Genomic DNA, 20,759 nt, shown 5'->3' with positions numbered 1-20,759 from the left:
GTATTAAGGTTCACTTTACCCCTTGTTACGTTCCCCAAGGGGTCTAGTTTCCAAAATGGTATGCCATGTGTTTTTTTTTTTCTGTCCTGGCACCATAGGTGCTTCCTAAATGCGGCATGCCCCCAGAGCAAAATTTGCTTCCAAAAAGCCAAATGTGACTCCTTCTCTTCTGAGACCTGTAGTGCGCCAGCAGAGCACTTTTCATCCCCATATTGGGTGTTTTCTGAATCGGAAGAAATTGGGCTTCAAATGTTGGGGGGTATTTTCTGCTATTACCTTTTTTAAAAATGTAAAATTTTTGCTAAATCAAGCATTTTTGGTAAAAAAAAAATTTTTTTTTTTACATATGCAAAAGTCATGAAACACCTGTGGGGTATTAAGGCTCACTTAATTCCTTTTTACGTTCCTCAAGGGGTCTAGTTTCCAAAATGGTATGCCATGTTTTTTTTTATTTGCTGTTTTGGCACCATAGGGGTTTCCTAAATGCAACATGCCCCAAAAAACCATTTCAGAAAAACGTACTCTCCAAAATCCCCTTGTCGCTCCTTCGCTTCTGAGCCCTCTACTGCGCCCGCCGAACAATTTACATAGACATATGAGGTATGTGCTTACTCGAGAGAAATTGGGCTACAAATTCAAGTATCTATCCTTTTACCCCTTGTAAAAATTCAAAAATTGGGTCTACAAGAACATGCAAGTGTAAAAAATGAAGATTTTGAATTTTCTCCTTCACTTTGCTGCTTTTCCTGTGAAACACCTAAAGGGTTAAAACACTTACTGAATGTCATTTTGAATACTTTGGGGGTGCAGTTTTTGTAATGGGGTCATTTATGGGGTATTTCTAATATGAAGACCCTTCAAATCCACTTCAAACCTGAACTGGTCCATGAAAAATAGCGAGTTTGAAAATTTTGTGAAAAATTGTTAAATTGCTGCTGAACTTTGAAGCCCTCTGGTGTCTTCCAAAAGTAAACACTTGTCAATTTTATGATGAAAATATAAAGTAGACATATTGTATATGTGAATCCAAAAAAAACATAATATTTGGAATATCCATTTTCCTTACAAACAGAGAGCTTCAAAGTTAGAAAAATGCAAAATTTTCAATTTTTTCATCAAATTTTGGGATTTTTCACCAAGAAAGGATGCAAGTTACCACAAAAATTTACCACTATGTTAAAGTAGAATATGTCACGAAAAAACAATCTCGGAATCAGATTGATAAGTAAAAGCATTCCAGGGTTATTAATGTTTAAAGTGACAGTGGTCAGATGTGCAAAAAAGGGCTGCGTCCTAGAGGTGAAAATGGGCTGTGTCCTTAAGGGGTTAATGCTTAAAGTGAAAGTGGTCAGATGTGCAAAAAACGCTCTGGTCCTACAGTGGAAATTGGCCTGGTCCTTAAGGGGTTAAATTAATCCTGTGGGTAAAGACCTGAGATCAATCAAGATCATAAAACTGCAGATAGGAAGAAGTGCAACAATAGGCTGTTTTGTGCAATGCCACATTTTTGTGCATGCAAGGTATTTTTGTTATTCTCTTATAGACCTGTGTCTGTAATATGTGTTGCCCTTACACCTGTTGGATAAACTATACCACATTCCGCAAAATTCCAATATGGCGTTCGCTGACAGTTTTTTGTTACAAGAACATGAAGATCACATATAATGCATGAGCACATGTCTGCTTTTTATTAGCTACAACCACGAACAGAAAGCTCCATTATTCATGCAACTTATCCCCTATCCAAAGAATAGGCGATAAGTTATAGATCGCAGGGGTCCGACCGCTGGAAGCCCCTGCAATCTCCTCAATTGGGCCCTGGCAGTGTTACGCCGAGCGCTCCGGGTCCCCGCTCCTCCCCGGAGCGCTCGCCACATCCTCGCTACTGCAGCGCCCCGGTCAGATCCACTGACCGGGTGCGCTGCGATACCGCCTCCAGCCGGGATGCGATTCGCGATGCGGGTGGCGCCCGCTCGCGATGCGCACCCCGGCTCCCGTACCTGACTCGCTCTCCGTCGGTCCTTTCCCGGCGCGCGCGGCCCCGCTCCCTAGGGCGCGCGCGTGCCGGGTCTCTGCGATTTAAAGGGCCACTGCGCCACTGATTGGCGCAGTTGTTCTAATTAGTGTGTTCACCTGTGCACTCCCTATGTATACCTCACTTCCCCTGCACTCCCTCGCCGGATCTTGTTGCCATTGTGCCAGTGAAAGCGTTTCCTAGTGTGTTCCTAGCCTGTGTTCCAGACCTCCTGCCGTTGCCCCTGACTACGATCCTTGCTGCCTGCCCCGACCTTCTGCTACATCCGACCTTGCTCTTGTCTACTCCCTTGTACCGTGCCTATCTTCAGCAGTCAGAGAGGTTGAGCCATTGCTAGTGGATACGACCTGGTTACTACCGCCGCTGCAAGACCATCCCGCTTTGCGGCGGGCTCTGGTGAATACCAGTAGTAACTTAGAACCGGTCCACTAGCACGGTCCACGCCAATCCCTCTCTGGCACAGAGGATCCACCTCCTGCCAGCCGAATCGTGACAGTAGATCCGGCCATGGATCCCGCTGAAGTTCCACTGCCAGTTGTCGCCGACCTCACCACGGTGGTCGCCCAGCAGTCGCAACAGATAGCGCAACAAGGCCACCAGCTGTCTCAACTGACCGTGATGCTACAGCAGCTACTACCACAGCTCCAGCAATCATCTCCTCCGCCAGCTCCTGCACCTCCTCCGCAGCGAGTGGCCGCTTCCGGCCTACGACTATCCTTGCCGGATAAATTTGATGGGGACTCTAAGTTTTGCCGTGGCTTTCTTTCGCAATGTTCCCTGCACTTGGAGATGATGTCGGACCAGTTTCCTACTGAAAGGTCTAAGGTGGCTTTCGTAGTCAGCCTTCTGTCTGGGAAAGCTCTGTCATGGGCCACACCGCTCTGGGACCGCAATGACCCCGTCACTGCCTCTGTACACTCCTTCTTCTCGGAAATTCGAAGTGTCTTTGAGGAACCTGCCCGAGCTTCTTCTGCTGAGACTGCCCTGCTGAACCTGGTCCAGGGTAATTCTTCCGTTGGCGAGTACGCCATCCAATTCCGTACTCTTGCTTCCGAATTATCCTGGAATAATGAGGCCCTCTGCGCGACCTTTAAAAAAGGCCTATCCAGCAACATTAAAGATGTTCTGGCCGCACGAGAAATTCCTGCTAACCTGCATGAACTCATTCATCTTGCCACTCGCATTGACATGCGTTTTTCCGAAAGGCGTCAGGAGCTCCGCCAGGATATGGACTTTGTTCGCACGAGGCGTTTTTTCTCCCCGGCTCCTCTCTCCTCTGGTCCTCTGCAATCCTTTCCTGTGCCTCCCGCCGTGGAGGCTATGCAAGTTGACCGGTCTCGCTTGACACCTCAAGAGAGGACACGACGCCGCATGGAGAATCTTTGCCTGTACTGTGCCGGTACCGAACACTTCCTGAAGGATTGTCCTATCCGTCCTCCCCGCCTGGAAAGACGTACGCTGACTCCGCACAAGGGTGAGACAGTTCTTGATGTCAACTCTGCTTCTCCACGCCTTACTGTGCCTGTGCGGATATCTGCCTCTACCTTCTCCTTCTCTACTATGGCCTTCTTGGATTCCGGATCTGCAGGAAATTTTATTTTGGACTCTCTCATCAACAGGTTCAACATCCCGGTGACCAGTCTCGCCAGACCCCTCTACATCAATTGTGTTAACAATGAAAGATTGGACTGTACCGTGCGTTACCGCACGGAGCCCCTCCTAATGTGCATCGGACCTCATCACGAAAAAATTGAGTTTTTGGTCCTCCCCAATTGCACTTCCGAAATTCTCCTTGGACTACCGTGGCTTCAACGCCATTCCCCAACCCTTGATTGGTCCACAGGAGAGATCAAGAGCTGGGGTACTTCTTGTTTCAAGGACTGTCTTAAACCGGTTCCCAGTACTCCCTGCCGTGACCCTGTGGGTTCCCCTGTAACCGGTCTCCCTAAGGCTTATATGGACTATGCTGACGTATTTTGTAAAAAACAAGCTGAGACTTTACCTCCTCACAGGCCTTATGACTGTCCTATTGACCTCCTCCCGGGCACTACTCCACCCCGGGGCAGAATTTATCCTCTGTCCGCCCCAGAGACTCTTGCTATGTCTGAATACATCCAGGAAAATTTAAAAAAGGGGTTTATCCGCAAATCCTCCTCTCCTGCCGGAGCTGGATTTTTCTTTGTGTCCAAAAAAGATGGCTCCCTACGTCCCTGCATTGATTACCGCGGACTTAATAAAATCACGGTAAAGAACCGCTACCCCCTACCTCTTATCTCAGAACTCTTTGATCCCCTTCAAGGTGCCCACATCTTTACCAAACTGGACTTAAGAGGTGCTTATAATCTCATCCGCATCAGGGAGGCGGACGAATGGAAAACTGCATTTAACACCAGAGATGGACACTTTGAGTATCTAGTCATGCCCTTTGGCCTGTGCAACGCCCCTGCCGTCTTCCAAGACTTTGTTAATGAAATTTTTCGTGATCTCTTATATTCCTGTGTTGTTGTGTATCTGGACGATATTCTGATTTTTTCTGCCAACTTAGAAGAACATCGCCAGCATGTCCGCATGGTTCTTCAGAGACTTCGAGACAATCAACTTTATGCCAAAATGGAGAAATGTCTGTTTGAATGTCAATCTCTTCCTTTCCTAGGATACTTGGTCTCTGGCCAGGGACTACAAATGGACCCAGATAAACTCTCTGCCGTCTTAGATTGGCCACGCCCCTCCGGACTCCGTGCTATCCAAAGTTTTTTGGGGTTCGCCAATTATTACAGACAATTTATTCCTCATTTTTCCACTATTGTGGCTCCTATCGTGGCTTTAACCAAGAAGAATGCCAATCCTAAGTCCTGGTCTCCTCAAGCGGAAGACGCATTTAAACGGCTCAAGTCTGCCTTTTCTTCTGCTCCCGTGCTCTCCAGACCTGACCCATCTAAACCCTTCCTATTGGAGGTTGATGCCTCCTCAGTGGGAGCTGGAGCGGTCCTTCTACAAAAAAATTCTTCCGGGCATGCTGTTACTTGTGGGTTTTTTTCTAGGACCTTCTCTCCGGCGGAGAGGAACTACTCCATCGGGGATCGAGAACTACTGGCCATTAAATTGGCACTTGAGGAATGGAGGCATCTGCTGGAGGGATCAAAATTTCCAGTTATCATTTACACCGACCACAAGAATCTCTCCTATCTCCAGTCTGCCCAACGGCTGAATCCTCGCCAGGCCAGGTGGTCTTTGTTCTTTGCCCGTTTTAACTTTGAAATTCATTTTCGCCCTGCCGACAAGAACATTAGGGCCGATGCTCTCTCTCATTCCTCGGATGCTTCGGAAGTAGAGGTCTCTCCGCAACACATCATTCCTCCTGACTGTCTGATCTCCACTTCTCCAGCCTCCATCAGGCAAACTCCTCCAGGGAAGACCTTCGTTTCTCCACGCCAACGTCTCGGGATTCTCAAATGGGGTCACTCCTCCCACCTCGCTGGCCATGCGGGCATCAAAAAGTCTTTGCAACTCATCTCTCGCTTCTATTGGTGGCCGACTCTGGAGACGGATGTTGTTGATTTTGTGCGGGCCTGTACTGTCTGTGCCCGGGATAAGACTCCTCGCCAGAAGCCTGCTGGTCTCCTTCATCCTCTGCCTGTCCCCGAACAGCCTTGGTCTCTGATTGGTATGGACTTTATTACAGACTTACCCCCATCCCGTGGCAACACTGTTGTTTGGGTGGTCGTTGATCGATTTTCCAAGATGGCACATTTTATTCCTCTTCCTGGTCTTCCTTCAGCGCCTCAGTTGGCAAAACAATTTTTTGTACACATTTTTCGTCTTCACGGTTTGCCCACGCAGATCGTCTCGGATAGAGGCGTCCAATTAGTGTCAAAATTCTGGAGGGCTCTCTGTAAACAACTCAAGATTAAATTAAACTTCTCTTCTGCTTATCATCCTCAATCCAATGGGCAAGTAGAAAGAATTAACCAGGTCCTGGGTGACTATTTACGGCATTTTGTTTCCTCCCGCCAGGATGACTGGGCAGATCTTCTACCATGGGCCGAATTCTCGTACAACTTCAGAGTCTCTGAATCTTCTTCTAAATCCCCATTTTTCGTGGTGTACGGCCGTCACCCTCTTCCCCCCCTCCCTACTCCCTTGCCCTCTGGTTTGCCCGCTGTGGATGAAGTGACTCGTGATCTTTCCACCATATGGAAAGAGACCCAAAATTCTCTTTTACAGGCTTCATCTCGCATGAAAAAGTTTGCCGATAAGAAAAGAAGAGCTCCCCCCATTTTTTCTCCCGGAGACAAGGTATGGCTCTCCGCTAAATATGTCCGCTTCCGTGTCCCCAGCTACAAACTGGGACCACGCTATCTTGGTCCTTTCAAAATCTTGTGCCAAATTAATCCTGTCTCTTACAAACTTCTTCTTCCTCCTTCTCTTCGTATTCCTAATGCCTTTCATGTCTCTCTTCTTAAACCACTCATCATCAACCGTTTCTCTCCCAAACTTGTTTCTCCCACTCCTGTTTCCGGTTCCTCTGACATCTTCTCCGTAAAGGAGATACTGGCCTCCAAGACGGTCAGAGGGAAAAAAATTTTTTGGGTCGATTGGGAGGGCTGTGGTCCTGAAGAGAGATCCTGGGAACCTGAGGACAACATCCTAGACAAAAGTCTGGTCCTCAGGTTCTCAGGCTCCAAGAAGAGGGGGAGACCCAAGGGGGGGGTACTGTTACGCCGAGCGCTCCGGGTCCCCGCTCCTCCCCGGAGCGCTCGCCTCATCCTCGCTACTGCAGCGCCCCGGTCAGATCCACTGACCGGGTGCGCTGCGATACCGCCTCCAGCCGGGATGCTATTCGCGATGCGGGTGGCGCCCGCTCGCGATGCGCACCCCGGCTCCCGTACCTGACTCGCTCTCCGTCGGTCCTGTCCCGGCGCGCGCGGCCCCGCTCCCTAGGGCGCGCGCGTGCCGGGTCTCTGTGATTTAAAGGGCCACTGCGCCACTGATTGGCGCAGTTGTTCTAATTAGTGTGTTCACCTGTGCACTCCCTATGTATACCTCACTTCCCCTGCACTCCCTCGCCGGATCTTGTTGCCATTGTGCCAGTGAAAGCGTTTCCTAGTGTGTTCCTAGCCTGTGTTCCAGACCTCCTGCCGTTGCCCCTGACTACGATCCTTGCTGCCTGCCCCGACCTTCTGCTACGTCCGACCTTGCTCTTGTCTACTCCCTTGTACCGCGCCTATCTTCAGCAGTCAGAAAGGTTGAGCCGTTGCTAGTGGATACGACCTGGTTACTACCGCCGCTGCAAGACCATCCCGCTTTGCGGCGGGCTCTGGTGAATACCAGTAGTAACTTAGAACCGGTCCACTAGCACGGTCCACGCCAATCCCTCTCTGGCACAGAGGATCCACCTCCTGCCAGCCGAATCGTGACAGGCAGTCTGCTGGAAGGGGCCGTGCCAACCCCCACACGGAGCAGCGGCCGACACACCCCCTCCATGTATCCCATCCAGATACATGAAGGGGGCGTGTTGGCTGTGGCTTCCTGCGGGGATTGGAACGACCGCTTCCGGCAGACTGCTGGGGCCATATTCAGGAGATTGCGGGGGATCCCAGTGGTCGGACCCCTCGTGATCTATAATTTATCGCCTATCCTGTGGATAGGGGATAAGTTATTATTCACTGCACTACTCCTTTAAGCTAAATCATTGTACTTTTTGAATATTTTTGACTGTTTCCATTGTTAAAAAAAACAAAAACATAAAATTGGATCAACATTACTAAAAACCACAGAAAAGAGGGCATACTCTTTACTAGTTACTGTACAATGGCAGATTAAAAACCTATACCCCCCATGAGGTTGTACAGGTTCAAAGTACTGATGAACAACTACTCACACAGCTACTAAATATGAGGGGTGTAGCTGCTTAGTATTGTAACTGCAAATAGATAAGGCATACAAAGGGTGCCGGTTACAATTGCTGTAGTGCACCATGCTGACTTTGGGTATGTTCACACAGCGGAATATCTGCTCGGAGATATTTGGAGTCAGAGACTCCATCTAAGCTGCCGCCGCCGAAGTGCTTCGGTGCTAGGCCCGCGCTGACCTGCACCATCGTTATTAATGGGAATGCAGTCCTTCCATTATTCTGCCAACAGAATTAACAAATTCAAGCTAAACTGAATGCGAAATTAAAGGAATACTGTAGTGGAATATAACTTATCCCCTCTTCGAAGGATAGGGGATAAGTTATAGATCACAGGGGGTCTGACTGCTGGGACGCCCCACTGGGACGGGGGTGATACATGGAGGGGGCGTGTCGGTTCCCCCGAAATCTATAACTTATCACCTTTCCAAAGTTTTATTCCACTACAGTGCTCCTTTCACATGAAGAAGCCAACCACACCAGAGATTGGGAATCAGAGATAAACAAGAGGAACAAATCCTGCATATTATAGGAGAGTCATTTGGGGTGGTAGACAACTTGTCAATGGAGGAAGGCGACCAATATCTGTCGTGTATCTGCACATTCCGATCTTAGGAAAAGAATTACAAAGTAAATTCTTGAAGAGAGATCATTTTCCTCCTCCACTATATTAAGGGCTTGTACTTCGCATAGTCAAGTGAATCCACACACAACCAGGACAGGATCAGGCACACAGCAGAATAACATTTTATAATGCTTTTAAAGGGAGGAGAGGTAATACTTTACAAAAATAGAGTCAAATGTTACATCAATATTAAACACTTATGTATTTATTTACATATGAAAATGTTAAACTAGGATGTAGTTCCTGGTACATTATGCCAGCACACAGTCTGTAAGGCTAGGTTTCCACTTGTTTTTTGGGGGAAAAAAAGAAAAACAAAAAAGCTGACATTGCAGTTTCCAGCATTTTTGCATTTTTTCGGACATTTTTACCTTTGTGTAAAAATTGTTTTTTTTTCTCTTTTGGCAGTTTTTCCAATTTCTGTGTTCAACCCTTTTTTTTTTTTAACTCTTTAGTAAAAATGAGATGAAAAAATGAAAATACAAAACCGACATTGCTTTTTTTAATCATGCTTTTTCTCTCCCCCACCCATATATGCCCCACCCCCCTGCCCCGCTGTGGGGCAGTTTGGAAGTTTTTGGTGGAAACCTAGCCTTAAAGGGGTACTCAACCCCTAGACATCTTATTCCCTATACACAGGGTAGGGGATAAGATGTCTGATGACAGGGGGTCCAGCCGCTTGAGGGCGCGTGACGGCTATAGTTGCCAGTCATCCGGCATGGAGCAGAGTTTGATCCGTGCAGCGGATTTCTGGGTGCTATGTCGGAGATCACGGGGGGGGGGGGGGGTCTGGGGGGCCAGCAGCCGGACCCCTGCCATCTGCCATCTTTTCCCCTATCCTTTCGATAGGGGGATAAGATGTCTAGGGGTGGAGTACCCTTTTAATTTGTTATATAAACAGTTTGTATTGACAGTGCATTGCATCCATAATGGGCAGAAATCAAGATACTTTATTTCTACCTTGCTCCTCCTTGGTGTGGTTAGGTAATGAGAATTTCTCGGAGCTCATTGTAATTTCTGCAAAAAAAAAAAACAACAAAAGATTTTAGGTATTTAGCTTTATATGTGTGTTTGTTCATGAGTTACTGTATTTATTCTTGTTTGAATCACTAGGGATGGCCTTAGGTGTGTGCGACATGTCTGGTCCCCCAGGGTACCTTAGGGCTCGTTCACATTGCCCAATCGGTCAGTCAGGAGGATGGAAGATGAGTAGAGAAAATAAATACTGCATGTCCTATTTTTTCTCTCTCTGCTCAACCAGTAAAATATTGGATCCCCAATGGACCCCATTAAAGTCACTGGAATACGTTGGGACCCGACGGTGTCAGTTGTGCTCCAACCTGTTCTAGGTCCATTCAGTGCAAAAAAAGCCGGGTCGGAGCACAATGGCAGTGTGAATTTGGCCTTAGTTGCCACTAAACACTCAGACCCCCGACTGATCAAAACTTTTGCATCATGTCAAAAATGTTTTTTTTATGTTTATTTTTTTTTTTATAATGTCAGGGACACTTTAAAGAGAAGTTCAATCTTTATACAAGTTCAGCTGACTGGCTTGTGTGGGGATAGATAATAAACTCTGGAATATACTTTTTATTGTCAGCTATCTTCATACTGAAGTCAAGCCCCATGCAGACCATTGTAATTGTGTTGAGGGTGTGATGAGGGCAGACGGAATTACCCTAGGGCAGTGTTTCTCAATTCCAGTCCTCAGGGCCCCCAACAGGTCATGTTTTCAGGATTTCCTTAGTCTTTCACAGGGGATATAATTGTGGTGATGGCTGATTCACTGACCATAATTATGTCACCTGTGAAAGACAAAGGAAATCCTGAAAACATGACCTGTTAGGGGGTCCTGAGGACTGGAATTGAGAAACACTGCCCTAGGGGCAGATGGCATAAACCCTTGTGTTCGTGACGCCAGGGCGTGGTTTATCCTCTACACCACCCGAAGGAATACCGCTAAATCCTGGGCTCGGCACAGGGGCAAATAATGACTCCGATGCCAAGTTACGGAACAACGGCAGCATTACTGAGTCAGACAGGTGTAACAGTCTATGCAGCTTGGCTAGGTCCAAGGAGGTGACCAGTGACTTCAGAGACCTTAGGGTTTGCTGGGACTTATAGTGGAATTGGACATTTTGCATGCAGGCCACGCTGACTTGAGACAGGATGACTTGGACTGACTTGACTATGACAGACTATGACTGACGTCACCCCTTCTGTAGCTTACCAGGCTTTGACTTGGCCTGTGGGGCAATGGATTTGAGAATCCGTGGCTGCTTGACTGACTTCGCTGGACTCCAGACACACGCCTAGGACTTGATCTTGCTGCAACTCAGCACACAAGAGCATAAGAGAGCGAACAGAGGCTCCACCCAGGGCTTATATGGGGGGAGACTCTGAGTGGTCCCATAGGTCACCCTTAGATCACATGGTCACTGATACCTCACTGGGTTACAATCACATGACAACAGGTTAATCACATGTCAACTATTCTTAAAGACGTAACACTTTTATATATAATACACAGCATAAAGATAACTATACAAGGGGAACAGGTGCAGGGGGACCCAGGGGACACTGTAGGGAGGCTGCCTGACAGGGCAGCAAGGGTACAGGGGTGCAACTCATGTACTGGGCCACCACATAATATAGTGTAAAGGCGCCTATACACCTTAAAACATATGGTTGAACCATTTTCTTGCTGCATTATCTAATGTGTATTTAGGCCTCTCTACCCCAATTGCAGATATTTGGGTAAAGAAGAAGCAGACATGTTGAATCCTATGTTCCCACAGAAGATGAGCCGCTGCCAGACATCTGAAATAGCTAACAGCTTCTTGCATACTGTACACACTCTGTAATACTATGTACTAATACTGTAAAGCCCTGCTGCTCAGAGGTCACCATTGCTGAGCTCAGAGTTTCCCGACCAGGGTGCCTCCAGCTGTTGTAAAGCTACAACTCCCAGCATGCCTGGACAGCCTTTGGCTGTCCGGGCATGCTGGGAGTTGTAGTTTTGCAACAGCTGGAGGCAGACTGGTTGTAATACACTGGCTTAGCTAATGGAACCTGTGTGAAGACACTGTCATGGGCTGCATGTTGAGCAGACACAGAAGCAAGAAAGCGCATAGGTATATATATATATATATATATATATATATATATTAATTATTAACCCTTAGCGATCACAACACCTGCCAATGCATTTCATGGCTTCTTTTTCTGCTATTGGAAAAATATGCTGTTTGCACCAATTGCGCATAACAACATCAAATAAATACGACCGTCCAGTGACTATTCCACAAACATTTACACGCAGCCTGATGGTTGTCAATCCTGCCATTTTACTTTTCCCTTTCATTTTAGGAAGTTATAGTGTGGTGGCCCAGTACGGGAGGTGTTACCCCATACCCTTGCTGCCCTGTCAGGCAGCCTCCTGCAGTGTCCACTGGGCCTCCCTTGCACTTGTTCCCCTATGTACATATGTTTCACCAATTGTTGTATTATAGAATGTGTAAAGAGGTGCTAAAACATTAAAGGAGATATCCAGTGGTGACTCAGTGGTGAGCAACTTATCCCCTATCCTAAGGATAGGGGATAAGTTGCAGATCGCGGGGGGTCCGACCGCTGGGGCCCCCTGCGATCTCCTGTACGGAGCCCCGACAGCCCGCGGGAAGGGAGCGTTTCGACCTCCGCACGAGGCGGCGGCCGACACGCCCCCTCAATACAACTCTATGGCAGAGCCGAAGCGCTGCCTTCGGCAATCTCTGGCTCTGCCATTGAGATGTATTGAGGGGGCATGTCGGCCGCCGCTTCGTGCGGGGGTCGACACCCGCTATCTGGGCCGAGAGCCGGGCCCCGTACAGAGAGATCGCAGGGGGCCCCAGCGGTCGGACCCCCCGCGATCTCAAACGTATCCCCTATCCTTAGGATAGGGGATAAGTTTTTCACCACTGGACTACCCCTTTAAGAAGGTTGTCATGTGATTGTTGGCCAGGAGCCAAAGGTGGCCTATGGGCTCCCTGCTAGTCTCCCCCATATAAGCCCTGGAAGGAGCTAGCTCTCTCTCTCTTGCTTCCTGCTTAGGTCCAGTGCAGTCGAGTCTAGGTGTGTGTCCAAAGTCATAGGAGGCCTCAAGTCCAGTCTGGACTTGCACTCTTCTATTGCCAATAAAAGCCAAATTGTTTTTAAGGAATACTTTTGGCATATTGGTCATTCTTGGGACTTTGGCGCCCGCTCATGCGTTCCAATTTTTTCCTGTTTTCTACTTGACTACATCGCTACCTGGAGGTCACGGTGAAGGACGCAGAGGCTGCCTCCCAGGTATCAGGACTACAAGCACCAGCGAGTCTACAGGCGAATACAGGCATTGTGCCCTCAGCACAACCATCCACGGTAAGGCGCATACCTTGCTCTATCGTAATAATCCCTCACTAGGAGAGCACCTCATTTTTTCCTTTTCCAATTCTTCAAGGCCAGTCTGCACCTACAAGTCAGCCAAAGTCTCAGTATTATCAGTCAAGTCAGTCACAGTCCTAATTTGTCAAGTCAATGTGGCCTGCATAAAATTGACCCCATCTACTGCACGTCCCAGTTACTGGTCACCTCCGTGGGCCCTGGCTGAACTGAACTTTTCTACCTGTTTAACCTCAGTAAAGCTACCATTGTCCGTAACTTGGCGTCGGAGACATTATTGCCCCCATGCCTAGCTCAGGATCCAGCGGTATACCTTCGGGTGGTATTGAGGATAAACCATGCCCTGGTGTCACGAATACAAGGGGTTATTGCCATCTGCCCCTAGGGTAATTCCATCTGCCCTTGCATCACACCCCGCTACCACAATAGGGGGGGTTGGAGAAAGAATGGAAATTCCTTCTTCCTTAAAGTTATAGCCAAACTGTCAATTGATCTGTAGCTACTCATTATCCTATTACATTCCATAAGATATCGGTTTACCTGACCAGACAGGTATAGGGTATCAGTACCGTCATCTAGGGAAGTTATTGTAGAACCTACCTCCTCAAGGTGAAGAGAAGAGATGTGAAGTCTTCATAGGAGGAAGAATCGTCTGCTCTAAGACAGTCCTTCTGCATCTTCCGCCTTCAGCTTCTTACTCATTTACAGACGATGATGTCACACGACAGCGGAGTGACACCAAGCTAGAAGAACTGGCTCTGCATCTGTCAGCGACGATCAATCACAACTATATAGAGTTTTATTATCGGAAGTGAATGAAAAGAAGACATTGTTCCAGAAACCTAATAAAGATCCTGGACCAAATTCTGGCTGAAGGAGTCAGGACTATAGTAACCCTTTTGAATCATCATCAAGGAGCAAGTATTGCCTATTACTGTGTTTCCCAATCGGGGTGCCTCCAGCTGTTGCAAAACTACATCTCCCAGAATGCCCGGACAGCCAAAGGCTGTCCGGGCATTCTGGGAGATGTAGTTTTGCAACAGCTGGAGGCACCCCGATTGGGAAACACTGGCTTATTACATTTTCTTGAGTATCTGATCAATGAACACCTCATTTTATGTAGCAATGATGATTTTATTCGGAATAGCGCCGCAGTATTCGTAGAAAAGTATTGAAGAACACTAGAGATGGGCAGGTTTGGGCGGGGAGCGCAGAACATATTCTGGACTCTGAATCATAGTTTTGCAAAAAAAGTGGCCAGACCGGATTATAATTATAATATCACATCATGTCTAAACAGGTTTAAAGATCAGAATTGTTTTTTTGTAGCTAAGTAAACACGTTCACATCTGAATGGTATAACCTGAGATATGCTGAAGCCATAGAACACACTCCCTGGGGCCCTCTGTATTTAACACAGTGACTGCGGAGGTGTAAATTGAAGTTGCAGGGCTCCAGGCAGGGCCGGCCTTAGGTGTTCAGCCGCCCTGTGCGAGCTAACCTTGTGACACCCCCCCCCCCCTATTACCCCATACACATACACAAAGAGGAAAAAAAATATTTGTCACAAATATTTTTTTTTATTACAGATTATTTAGGTGCAAGTGCAAACAAGTACAATAATAAATAACTGGATTGACTAGTAACAATCAGGTATATTAATGTATACATAAGTTATACATACGTTCATGTATTGTAGAAACAAGAGCTATGTTGTCAGAACACTATATCTAACTATTTTACAACACTAAGCATGCATAGACTCTCCAACATTTCTTCAACCAATGTTTTTGTTTGGCACCCTCTAGACAATTTGAAGCACACAATATGCCACCTTCATTCCCATCACCAAAACCCTTGGCCACCCGTTCAATAAAAAAACTTGCCTCCCCTTAATCAGTCCCCTGCCCCCAGTCCCCTGTCCCCCTTAATCAGTCCCCTGTCCCTTTAATCAGTCTCCTGTCCCCCTTAATCAGTCCCCTGCCCCCTTAATCAGTCCCATGTCCCCCTTAATAAGTCCCCTGCCCCCTTAATCAGTCCCATATCCCCCTTAATCAGTCGCCTGTCCCCCTTAATCAGTCCCCTGTCTTCTTAATCAGTCCCCTGTCCCCCTTAATCAGTCCCCTGCCCCCTTATTCAGTCCCCTGCCCCCTTAATCAGTCCCATGTCCCCCTTAATCAGTCCCATGCCCCCTTAATCAGTCCCCTGTCCCCATTAATCAGTCCCCTGCCCCCTTAATCAGATGCAGACCCCCTTAATCAGGCCCTCCCCCTTCACCAGTCCCCCTTAAGCAGACTCAGACCCCACCTTCACCAGTCCCATGTTCTTATTACTCAGTCCCCTGTCACTCATAATCAGACCATCTCTCCCCCTTTACCCCTTAAAAAGACCCTCCCCCCTTCACCAGTCCCCCTTAATCAGACTCAGACCCCCCCCCCTTCACCAGTCCACTTCTCGGTCCCCATTAATCAGACCCTCTCTCTTTATTCCATAATTAGATGGACAGACCCTGCCCCCCCTTCACATATCCTATGCCCTGTTTAAAAAATAAATGAATTAAAAAAGCACAAAATAAAACAATTATTTAGAACAGCCAGCTTACTTTTGAAGGCTGCTGCGCTGCTCCCTGGAATCAGCTTGTAGAGCACCGACTCTCTGTGAAGGCGCACAGGACTTGGATGCTGCCCGCACCCCCAAGCTCCTCCTCCATGTACCGGACCTTTCTTCCTCCTTCAAAGCAGCTGCAGCCTGCAGCTCGATGCTCCCCATCTTCGGCCGGCCTGTTACACTGCAACACGCTGTAGCTATGGCGCCCTGTGCGGCCGCCCAGCTCGCACACCCCAAAGGCCGACCCTGGCTCCAGTGCAAAATCCATACCAGAGCCCCCAACTAAATTGCTTCATTTCAAGTAGTAGTAATTTTATATACAGTATAAGAGAGAGAACCCCTAGACGACACTCCTTAGCAAAATGGTGTTGGGTGGCAGGGATCATTGAATGTTAGGTTTCTTTCACACTTCTGTTGTGCCCCATCAAACTCTTTTTTTTTGGGGGGGGTGTTTGATGGTCGTCATTTTAACGGGGTTCAGCGGGCAACAGCGGGTCCCGATAGACCCCATTATAGTCAATGGGGTCCATCGGGCACCGCTGTTTTTCAGCAAGAGTAGCAGGAGAAAAAGAAGGTGCAAGTTGTATTTTTTTATCCCGCTATTTTCCCCGCCATCCCTGATAGCCATCACACTACCACGTGACAACGGTAGTGTGAAAGAGGCCTAAGTTGCTGGGTTGGGTTTTGGGCAATAGGCTTTCGATGTTTTTTACTTGTTGTTTTGGGTGTTGAGATACCTATATTTATTATACAGTTGGACACAGTGCACTTTGTATAGAGCGACCAACCTAGTGGTGGTTTGATGGGTTGGCAACATATATATGGATATGTGCGTTTAAAATTACCCATCACTCTCTTCAATGCGCTTCTCACATGGAATCCTCTTTTTGTACTTGTTGTTTCCTCATCCCCTTCTAAAAATCATAAAGTTTTCAGTTTTGCACCTACAGACCCATATAAGGGTTTGTTTTATGCATCATCAATTGTACTTTGTAATATCACTTATTTTTTAACAAAATCTGCAGCGAAAAAAATAAATAAAAAAAAATAGCTATTTTGTAACTTTTGGGGTTTCTACACAAAGATGACACCTTATGTTTATTCTGTAGGTCTATACAGTTACAAGGATACCCAATTTATGTAGGTTTTATAATATTTTACTACTTCAAAAAATAATTTACATGCACTAAAATTAGAATGCCCAGATTTGTCCTTTTCTGACCCCTATAACTTTTTTATTTTTCCGCATACGATGATGTATGAGGGCTCATTTTTTTTTGCAACATTATCTGTTTTGTAATTTTTGTTATGATTGGACTGATTGATTGCTTTTTATTCATTTTTTATGGTATATGAAGTGACCAAAAATGCACAATTTTGGACTTTATATTTTAATAGTTCAGACATTTAAGCACACAGTGGTACAACATATGTTTATGTAAATTTTTGATTACATTATTTTATTTAAAAAATTGGAAAATGGGGTGATTCAAACTTTTATTAGGGAAGGGGTTAATTCACTTTTATTAACTAATTTTTTTATTTTTTATTTCATTTTTTACTTTTTTAATGTATCCCCATAGGGGGTTATAACATGCAATCTTGCGATTGCATACACTGTTCAATGCTAAGCTTTGGTTCAGCACTGATCAGTGTTATTGGTGCTCTGCTCATCTAGCCTGCCATGGCTGGCTGCAGCATCAGAGCACTGATCTGATGGCAAGGAGGCAGGTAAGGGCCCTCCTGCCATCCTATCAGCTCAGCTGAGTTACAGGCAACGTTAGATCCTGCATTTAGACGGGATATTGATTGCGGCATCTAAAGAGGTAATGTCGGGGATCGGCCCAATCGGCGATATCCGACATTAACCGTGGGTTCTGGCTGCTGATAGCAATCGGGACCCACTGGGTATGAAGTGCGCTCAGCTCATGAGCACGCTTCAAACTGCGGGATCAAGCAACACCCCTTCATGAGGACAGGATATGAGGACAGGATATTAGGACAAAAGCTTCCTCCTATGTTGCTTTTCCAGAAGGATTAGTTATCAAAACTGACAACACCAGGTTCTCTGCTAGTAATTAGTATCCATGATACGTCAATGGACTTTCAGAATGATGTCACATGATAAGTTCCTCTGCAGCAGTTGCGTGCATTGTAGTAGTACATGTGGCCATTCAAAGTAATTGAATCTATATAGGGATGTCCCAATACCGATACTAGTATCGGTATCGGGGCCGATACTAGCCATTTACATGGTATCGGGGACTCGTTTAATGTCCCCAATACCATGTCCGATACCTGCTGCCGCTCCGCTGCCCCGTTCTCCGGTCCTCCTGTCCGCTTCATAGTCTTCCATGGAGGAGCATGTGACACAACGTCACTCCGCCTCCTCCGCTGCGCCCAGCGTAACGCTACGGAGGAAGCGGAGTGACGTGTATGTCACATGTTCCTGCATAGGACGCCATGATGCGGACCGGGAGGACGGAAGAACGCGGCAGTGGAGCGGTAGCACCCGACGGAGGACAGCCGCAGGTGAGCTGTGTGCTGCTCCTAATGTTTAAAGGCGGGCCCTGCTGCTGCTAATGTCTAAAGGGGGGGCCCTGCTGCTGCTAATGTCTAAAGGGGGGCCCTGCTGCTGATGTCTAAAGGGGGGCCCTGCTGCTGCTAATGTCTAAAGGGGGGGCCCTGCTGCTGCTAATGTCTAAAGGGGGGCCCTGCTGCTGATGTCTAAAGGGGGGCCCTGCTGCTGCTAATGTCTAAAGGGGGGCCCTGCTGCTGCTAATGTCTAAAGGGGGGCCCTGCTGCTGCTAATGTCTAAAAGGGGGCCCTGCTGCTGCTAATGTCTAAAGGGGGGCCCTGCTGCTGCTGATGTCTAAAGGGGGGCCCTGCTGCTGCTGATGTCTAAAGGGGGGCCCTGCTGCTAATGTCTAAAGGGGGGCCCTGCTGTCTAAGGGGGCCCCTGCTGATGTCTAAAGGGGGGCCCTGCTGCTGCTAATGTCTAAACAGGAAGCCCCTGTCTATAGGGGGGCTGCTGTCTACAGGGGGGGCCTGCAGTCTATGGGGGGGGGGGGGGGCTGCTGCTGTTAATGTCTGCAAGTGGATACTACCTACTATTAAAGACAATCTTACAGCAAAGTCACCTGCACTAACTTCAATTTAATTGTAGATAGGTCAGGTGACCCGGTTTCTATCGCTGCTCACCATGTGGTCATCGGTTTCGCCGCCAATGCAAATTCCCTGTTCTGTCCAATGGAGAAGAGATAAATCTTGGCTCATACTACAGCAGCCGCCTCCATTGTACACAACAAGGACCCACATATCATACGGTAAACAGTGCCAGAAACCGCGTCACCCTGCTTTTAGATTCCCTTTAAAATAAAAGTACTCGTACTTGGTATCGGCGAGTACTAGAATTAAAGAATCGGTACTCAGTCTTAAAAAAAATGGTATCGGGACATCCCTATACACTATACTGATCCAAATTAGAACCAACTTTTCGGCCCTTCAGGGCCTTGCTTGCAGTGGAGAGGAGAGTAAGTGATGGCATAGTCCAATAGAAAATGTGGTGTGTCCGCTCACCCTTGCTGCTTCTCCTCTAACACAACTGTGCTGCGGACCCACCGGTCCCACCCTCGGCTTCTCAACAATAGTATAGGAAAGGATATGTCCGGCACTCAAGATGTGTGGATAAAATAAACTTGCTTTATTGAAGTCTTGACACGGAGATCACATACAGATGAGATTGACTGACGCGTTTCGCACCAGCCGATGCATAATTGTAGAGCACACACGCTACTAAAATACACAGGTAAGGAGTCATGTGACCCATTACATCATAGATTTAAAAAAACAAGACATTTGGAAAACCTGGAGTCTGAACTCCTAATAACATCTATTGTGTATAAATCCCATATAGCACATATTGGATTATCACGTGTATAGTAGTAGACTTTGTAACTATAAAGTGTAAGATATACTTATTGAAGGAGATTTATCAAAGGATTTAGACTTTTTTTTAGACCTTTCTGCGACTTTTGCTTTAGAGGATTTTTAGAACATTCTAGTCTATTTTAGACAGAAAAATGCATTGGTGCCTAATTTATCAAAAGCGACTTTTCGGCGACAAGCCGCATCGGCTGAAAGTAAGCTGAAATGTCAGACCATGTTGGAGCAGGTTTAAATACAGTCTAAAGCATAGATCCTGAAGTCTGTGCACAGAATTTATCAGGAGCCGTGCACCTTTTGATAAATTAGGCGCACAATAGACCGGCCTAACCCTCTGTAGTTTGGTCTATATTGATGCGGGAAATAGACAACTTTGATAAATCTCCCCCATTGTTCACACAGTGCGGTAAGTTGGTGGTGATTTGGCATGAACAGATCCTAGAATCGCATGCACCCTCCATATTCTTTATTGTTTTTCATATCAGTGAAGTTCAATATGATATATGTTGCTAGTTGACATGATGACATAGTAATCCACACTTACCTGCTTCATTAAAGGGGTACTCCCGTGGAAAACTTGTTTTTTAAATCAACTGGTGCCAGAAGGTTAAACAGATTTGTAAATTACTTCTATTAAAAAATCTTAATCCTTCCAGTACTTTTTAGGGGCTATATGCTACAGAAGAAATGCTTTTCTTTTTGGATTTTTCTGATGTCACCACCACAGTGCTCTCTGCTGACCTCTGCTGTCCATTTTTGGAACTGTCCAGAGAAGGGGAAAATCCCCATAGCAAACATATAATGCTCTGGCCAGTTCCTAAAATGGACAGCAGAGGTCAGCAGAGAGCACTGTGGTCATGACATCAGAGAAATCCAAAAATTAAATTTCCTCTGTAGTATACAGCCTATAAAATGTATTGGAAGGATTAAGATTTTTTAATAGAAGTAATTTACAAATCTGTTTAACTTTCTGGCACCACTTTTTCCACGGGAGTACCCCTTTAAACAAAATGTTTTATCAGAAAAGCTAGCATTTTTGTCCATAGCAATCTATCATGGCTTGGCTTGTACAATTACAAAAGGACCCGTTCAGTCTTCTGACCTGTATGACGTAGTAAATACTTGTATTCCTCGTGAAATATCAATGCTGGATCCTTGTTTCCTCCTAAAAATGTATGAATATGTTGTAAAAAGAAAAAGAGTAACACCCAGTTGTC

At 46.7% G+C, this 20,759-nt stretch overlaps 1 protein-coding gene across 5 annotated transcripts in view; it reads right to left on the bottom strand.

Annotated features, from left to right (window-relative positions):
* TMEM40 (transmembrane protein 40) overlaps positions 1-20,759 on the bottom strand; it is a 55,389-nt gene that overhangs the window by 26,193 nt on the left and 8,437 nt on the right. Inside the window, exons 2-4 of one of the 5 annotated variants that reach the window (XM_056528267.1) lie at positions 20,645-20,707; positions 13,591-13,777; positions 9,532-9,588 (exon numbers count right to left, since the gene is read on the bottom strand). The exons of 2 other annotated variants lie outside the window; for them this stretch is intronic. In XM_056528267.1, coding sequence (XP_056384242.1) covers positions 9,532-9,580 — 49 coding nt within the window. In that variant the 5' untranslated portion in view covers positions 9,581-9,588; positions 13,591-13,777; positions 20,645-20,707. The remainder of the gene's footprint in view (positions 1-9,531; positions 9,589-13,590; positions 13,778-20,644; positions 20,708-20,759) is intronic. 2 more of the 5 variants (XM_056528268.1, XM_056528269.1) reach the window with 2 other exon arrangements.

Source organism: Hyla sarda, chromosome 6 (assembly GCF_029499605.1).
Source record: "Hyla sarda isolate aHylSar1 chromosome 6, aHylSar1.hap1, whole genome shotgun sequence".
Lineage (NCBI taxonomy): Eukaryota > Metazoa > Chordata > Amphibia > Anura > Hylidae > Hyla > Hyla sarda.
The sequence above is the reverse complement of the archived record's forward strand: the minus strand, read 5'-3'. Positions and strand labels throughout refer to the sequence as shown.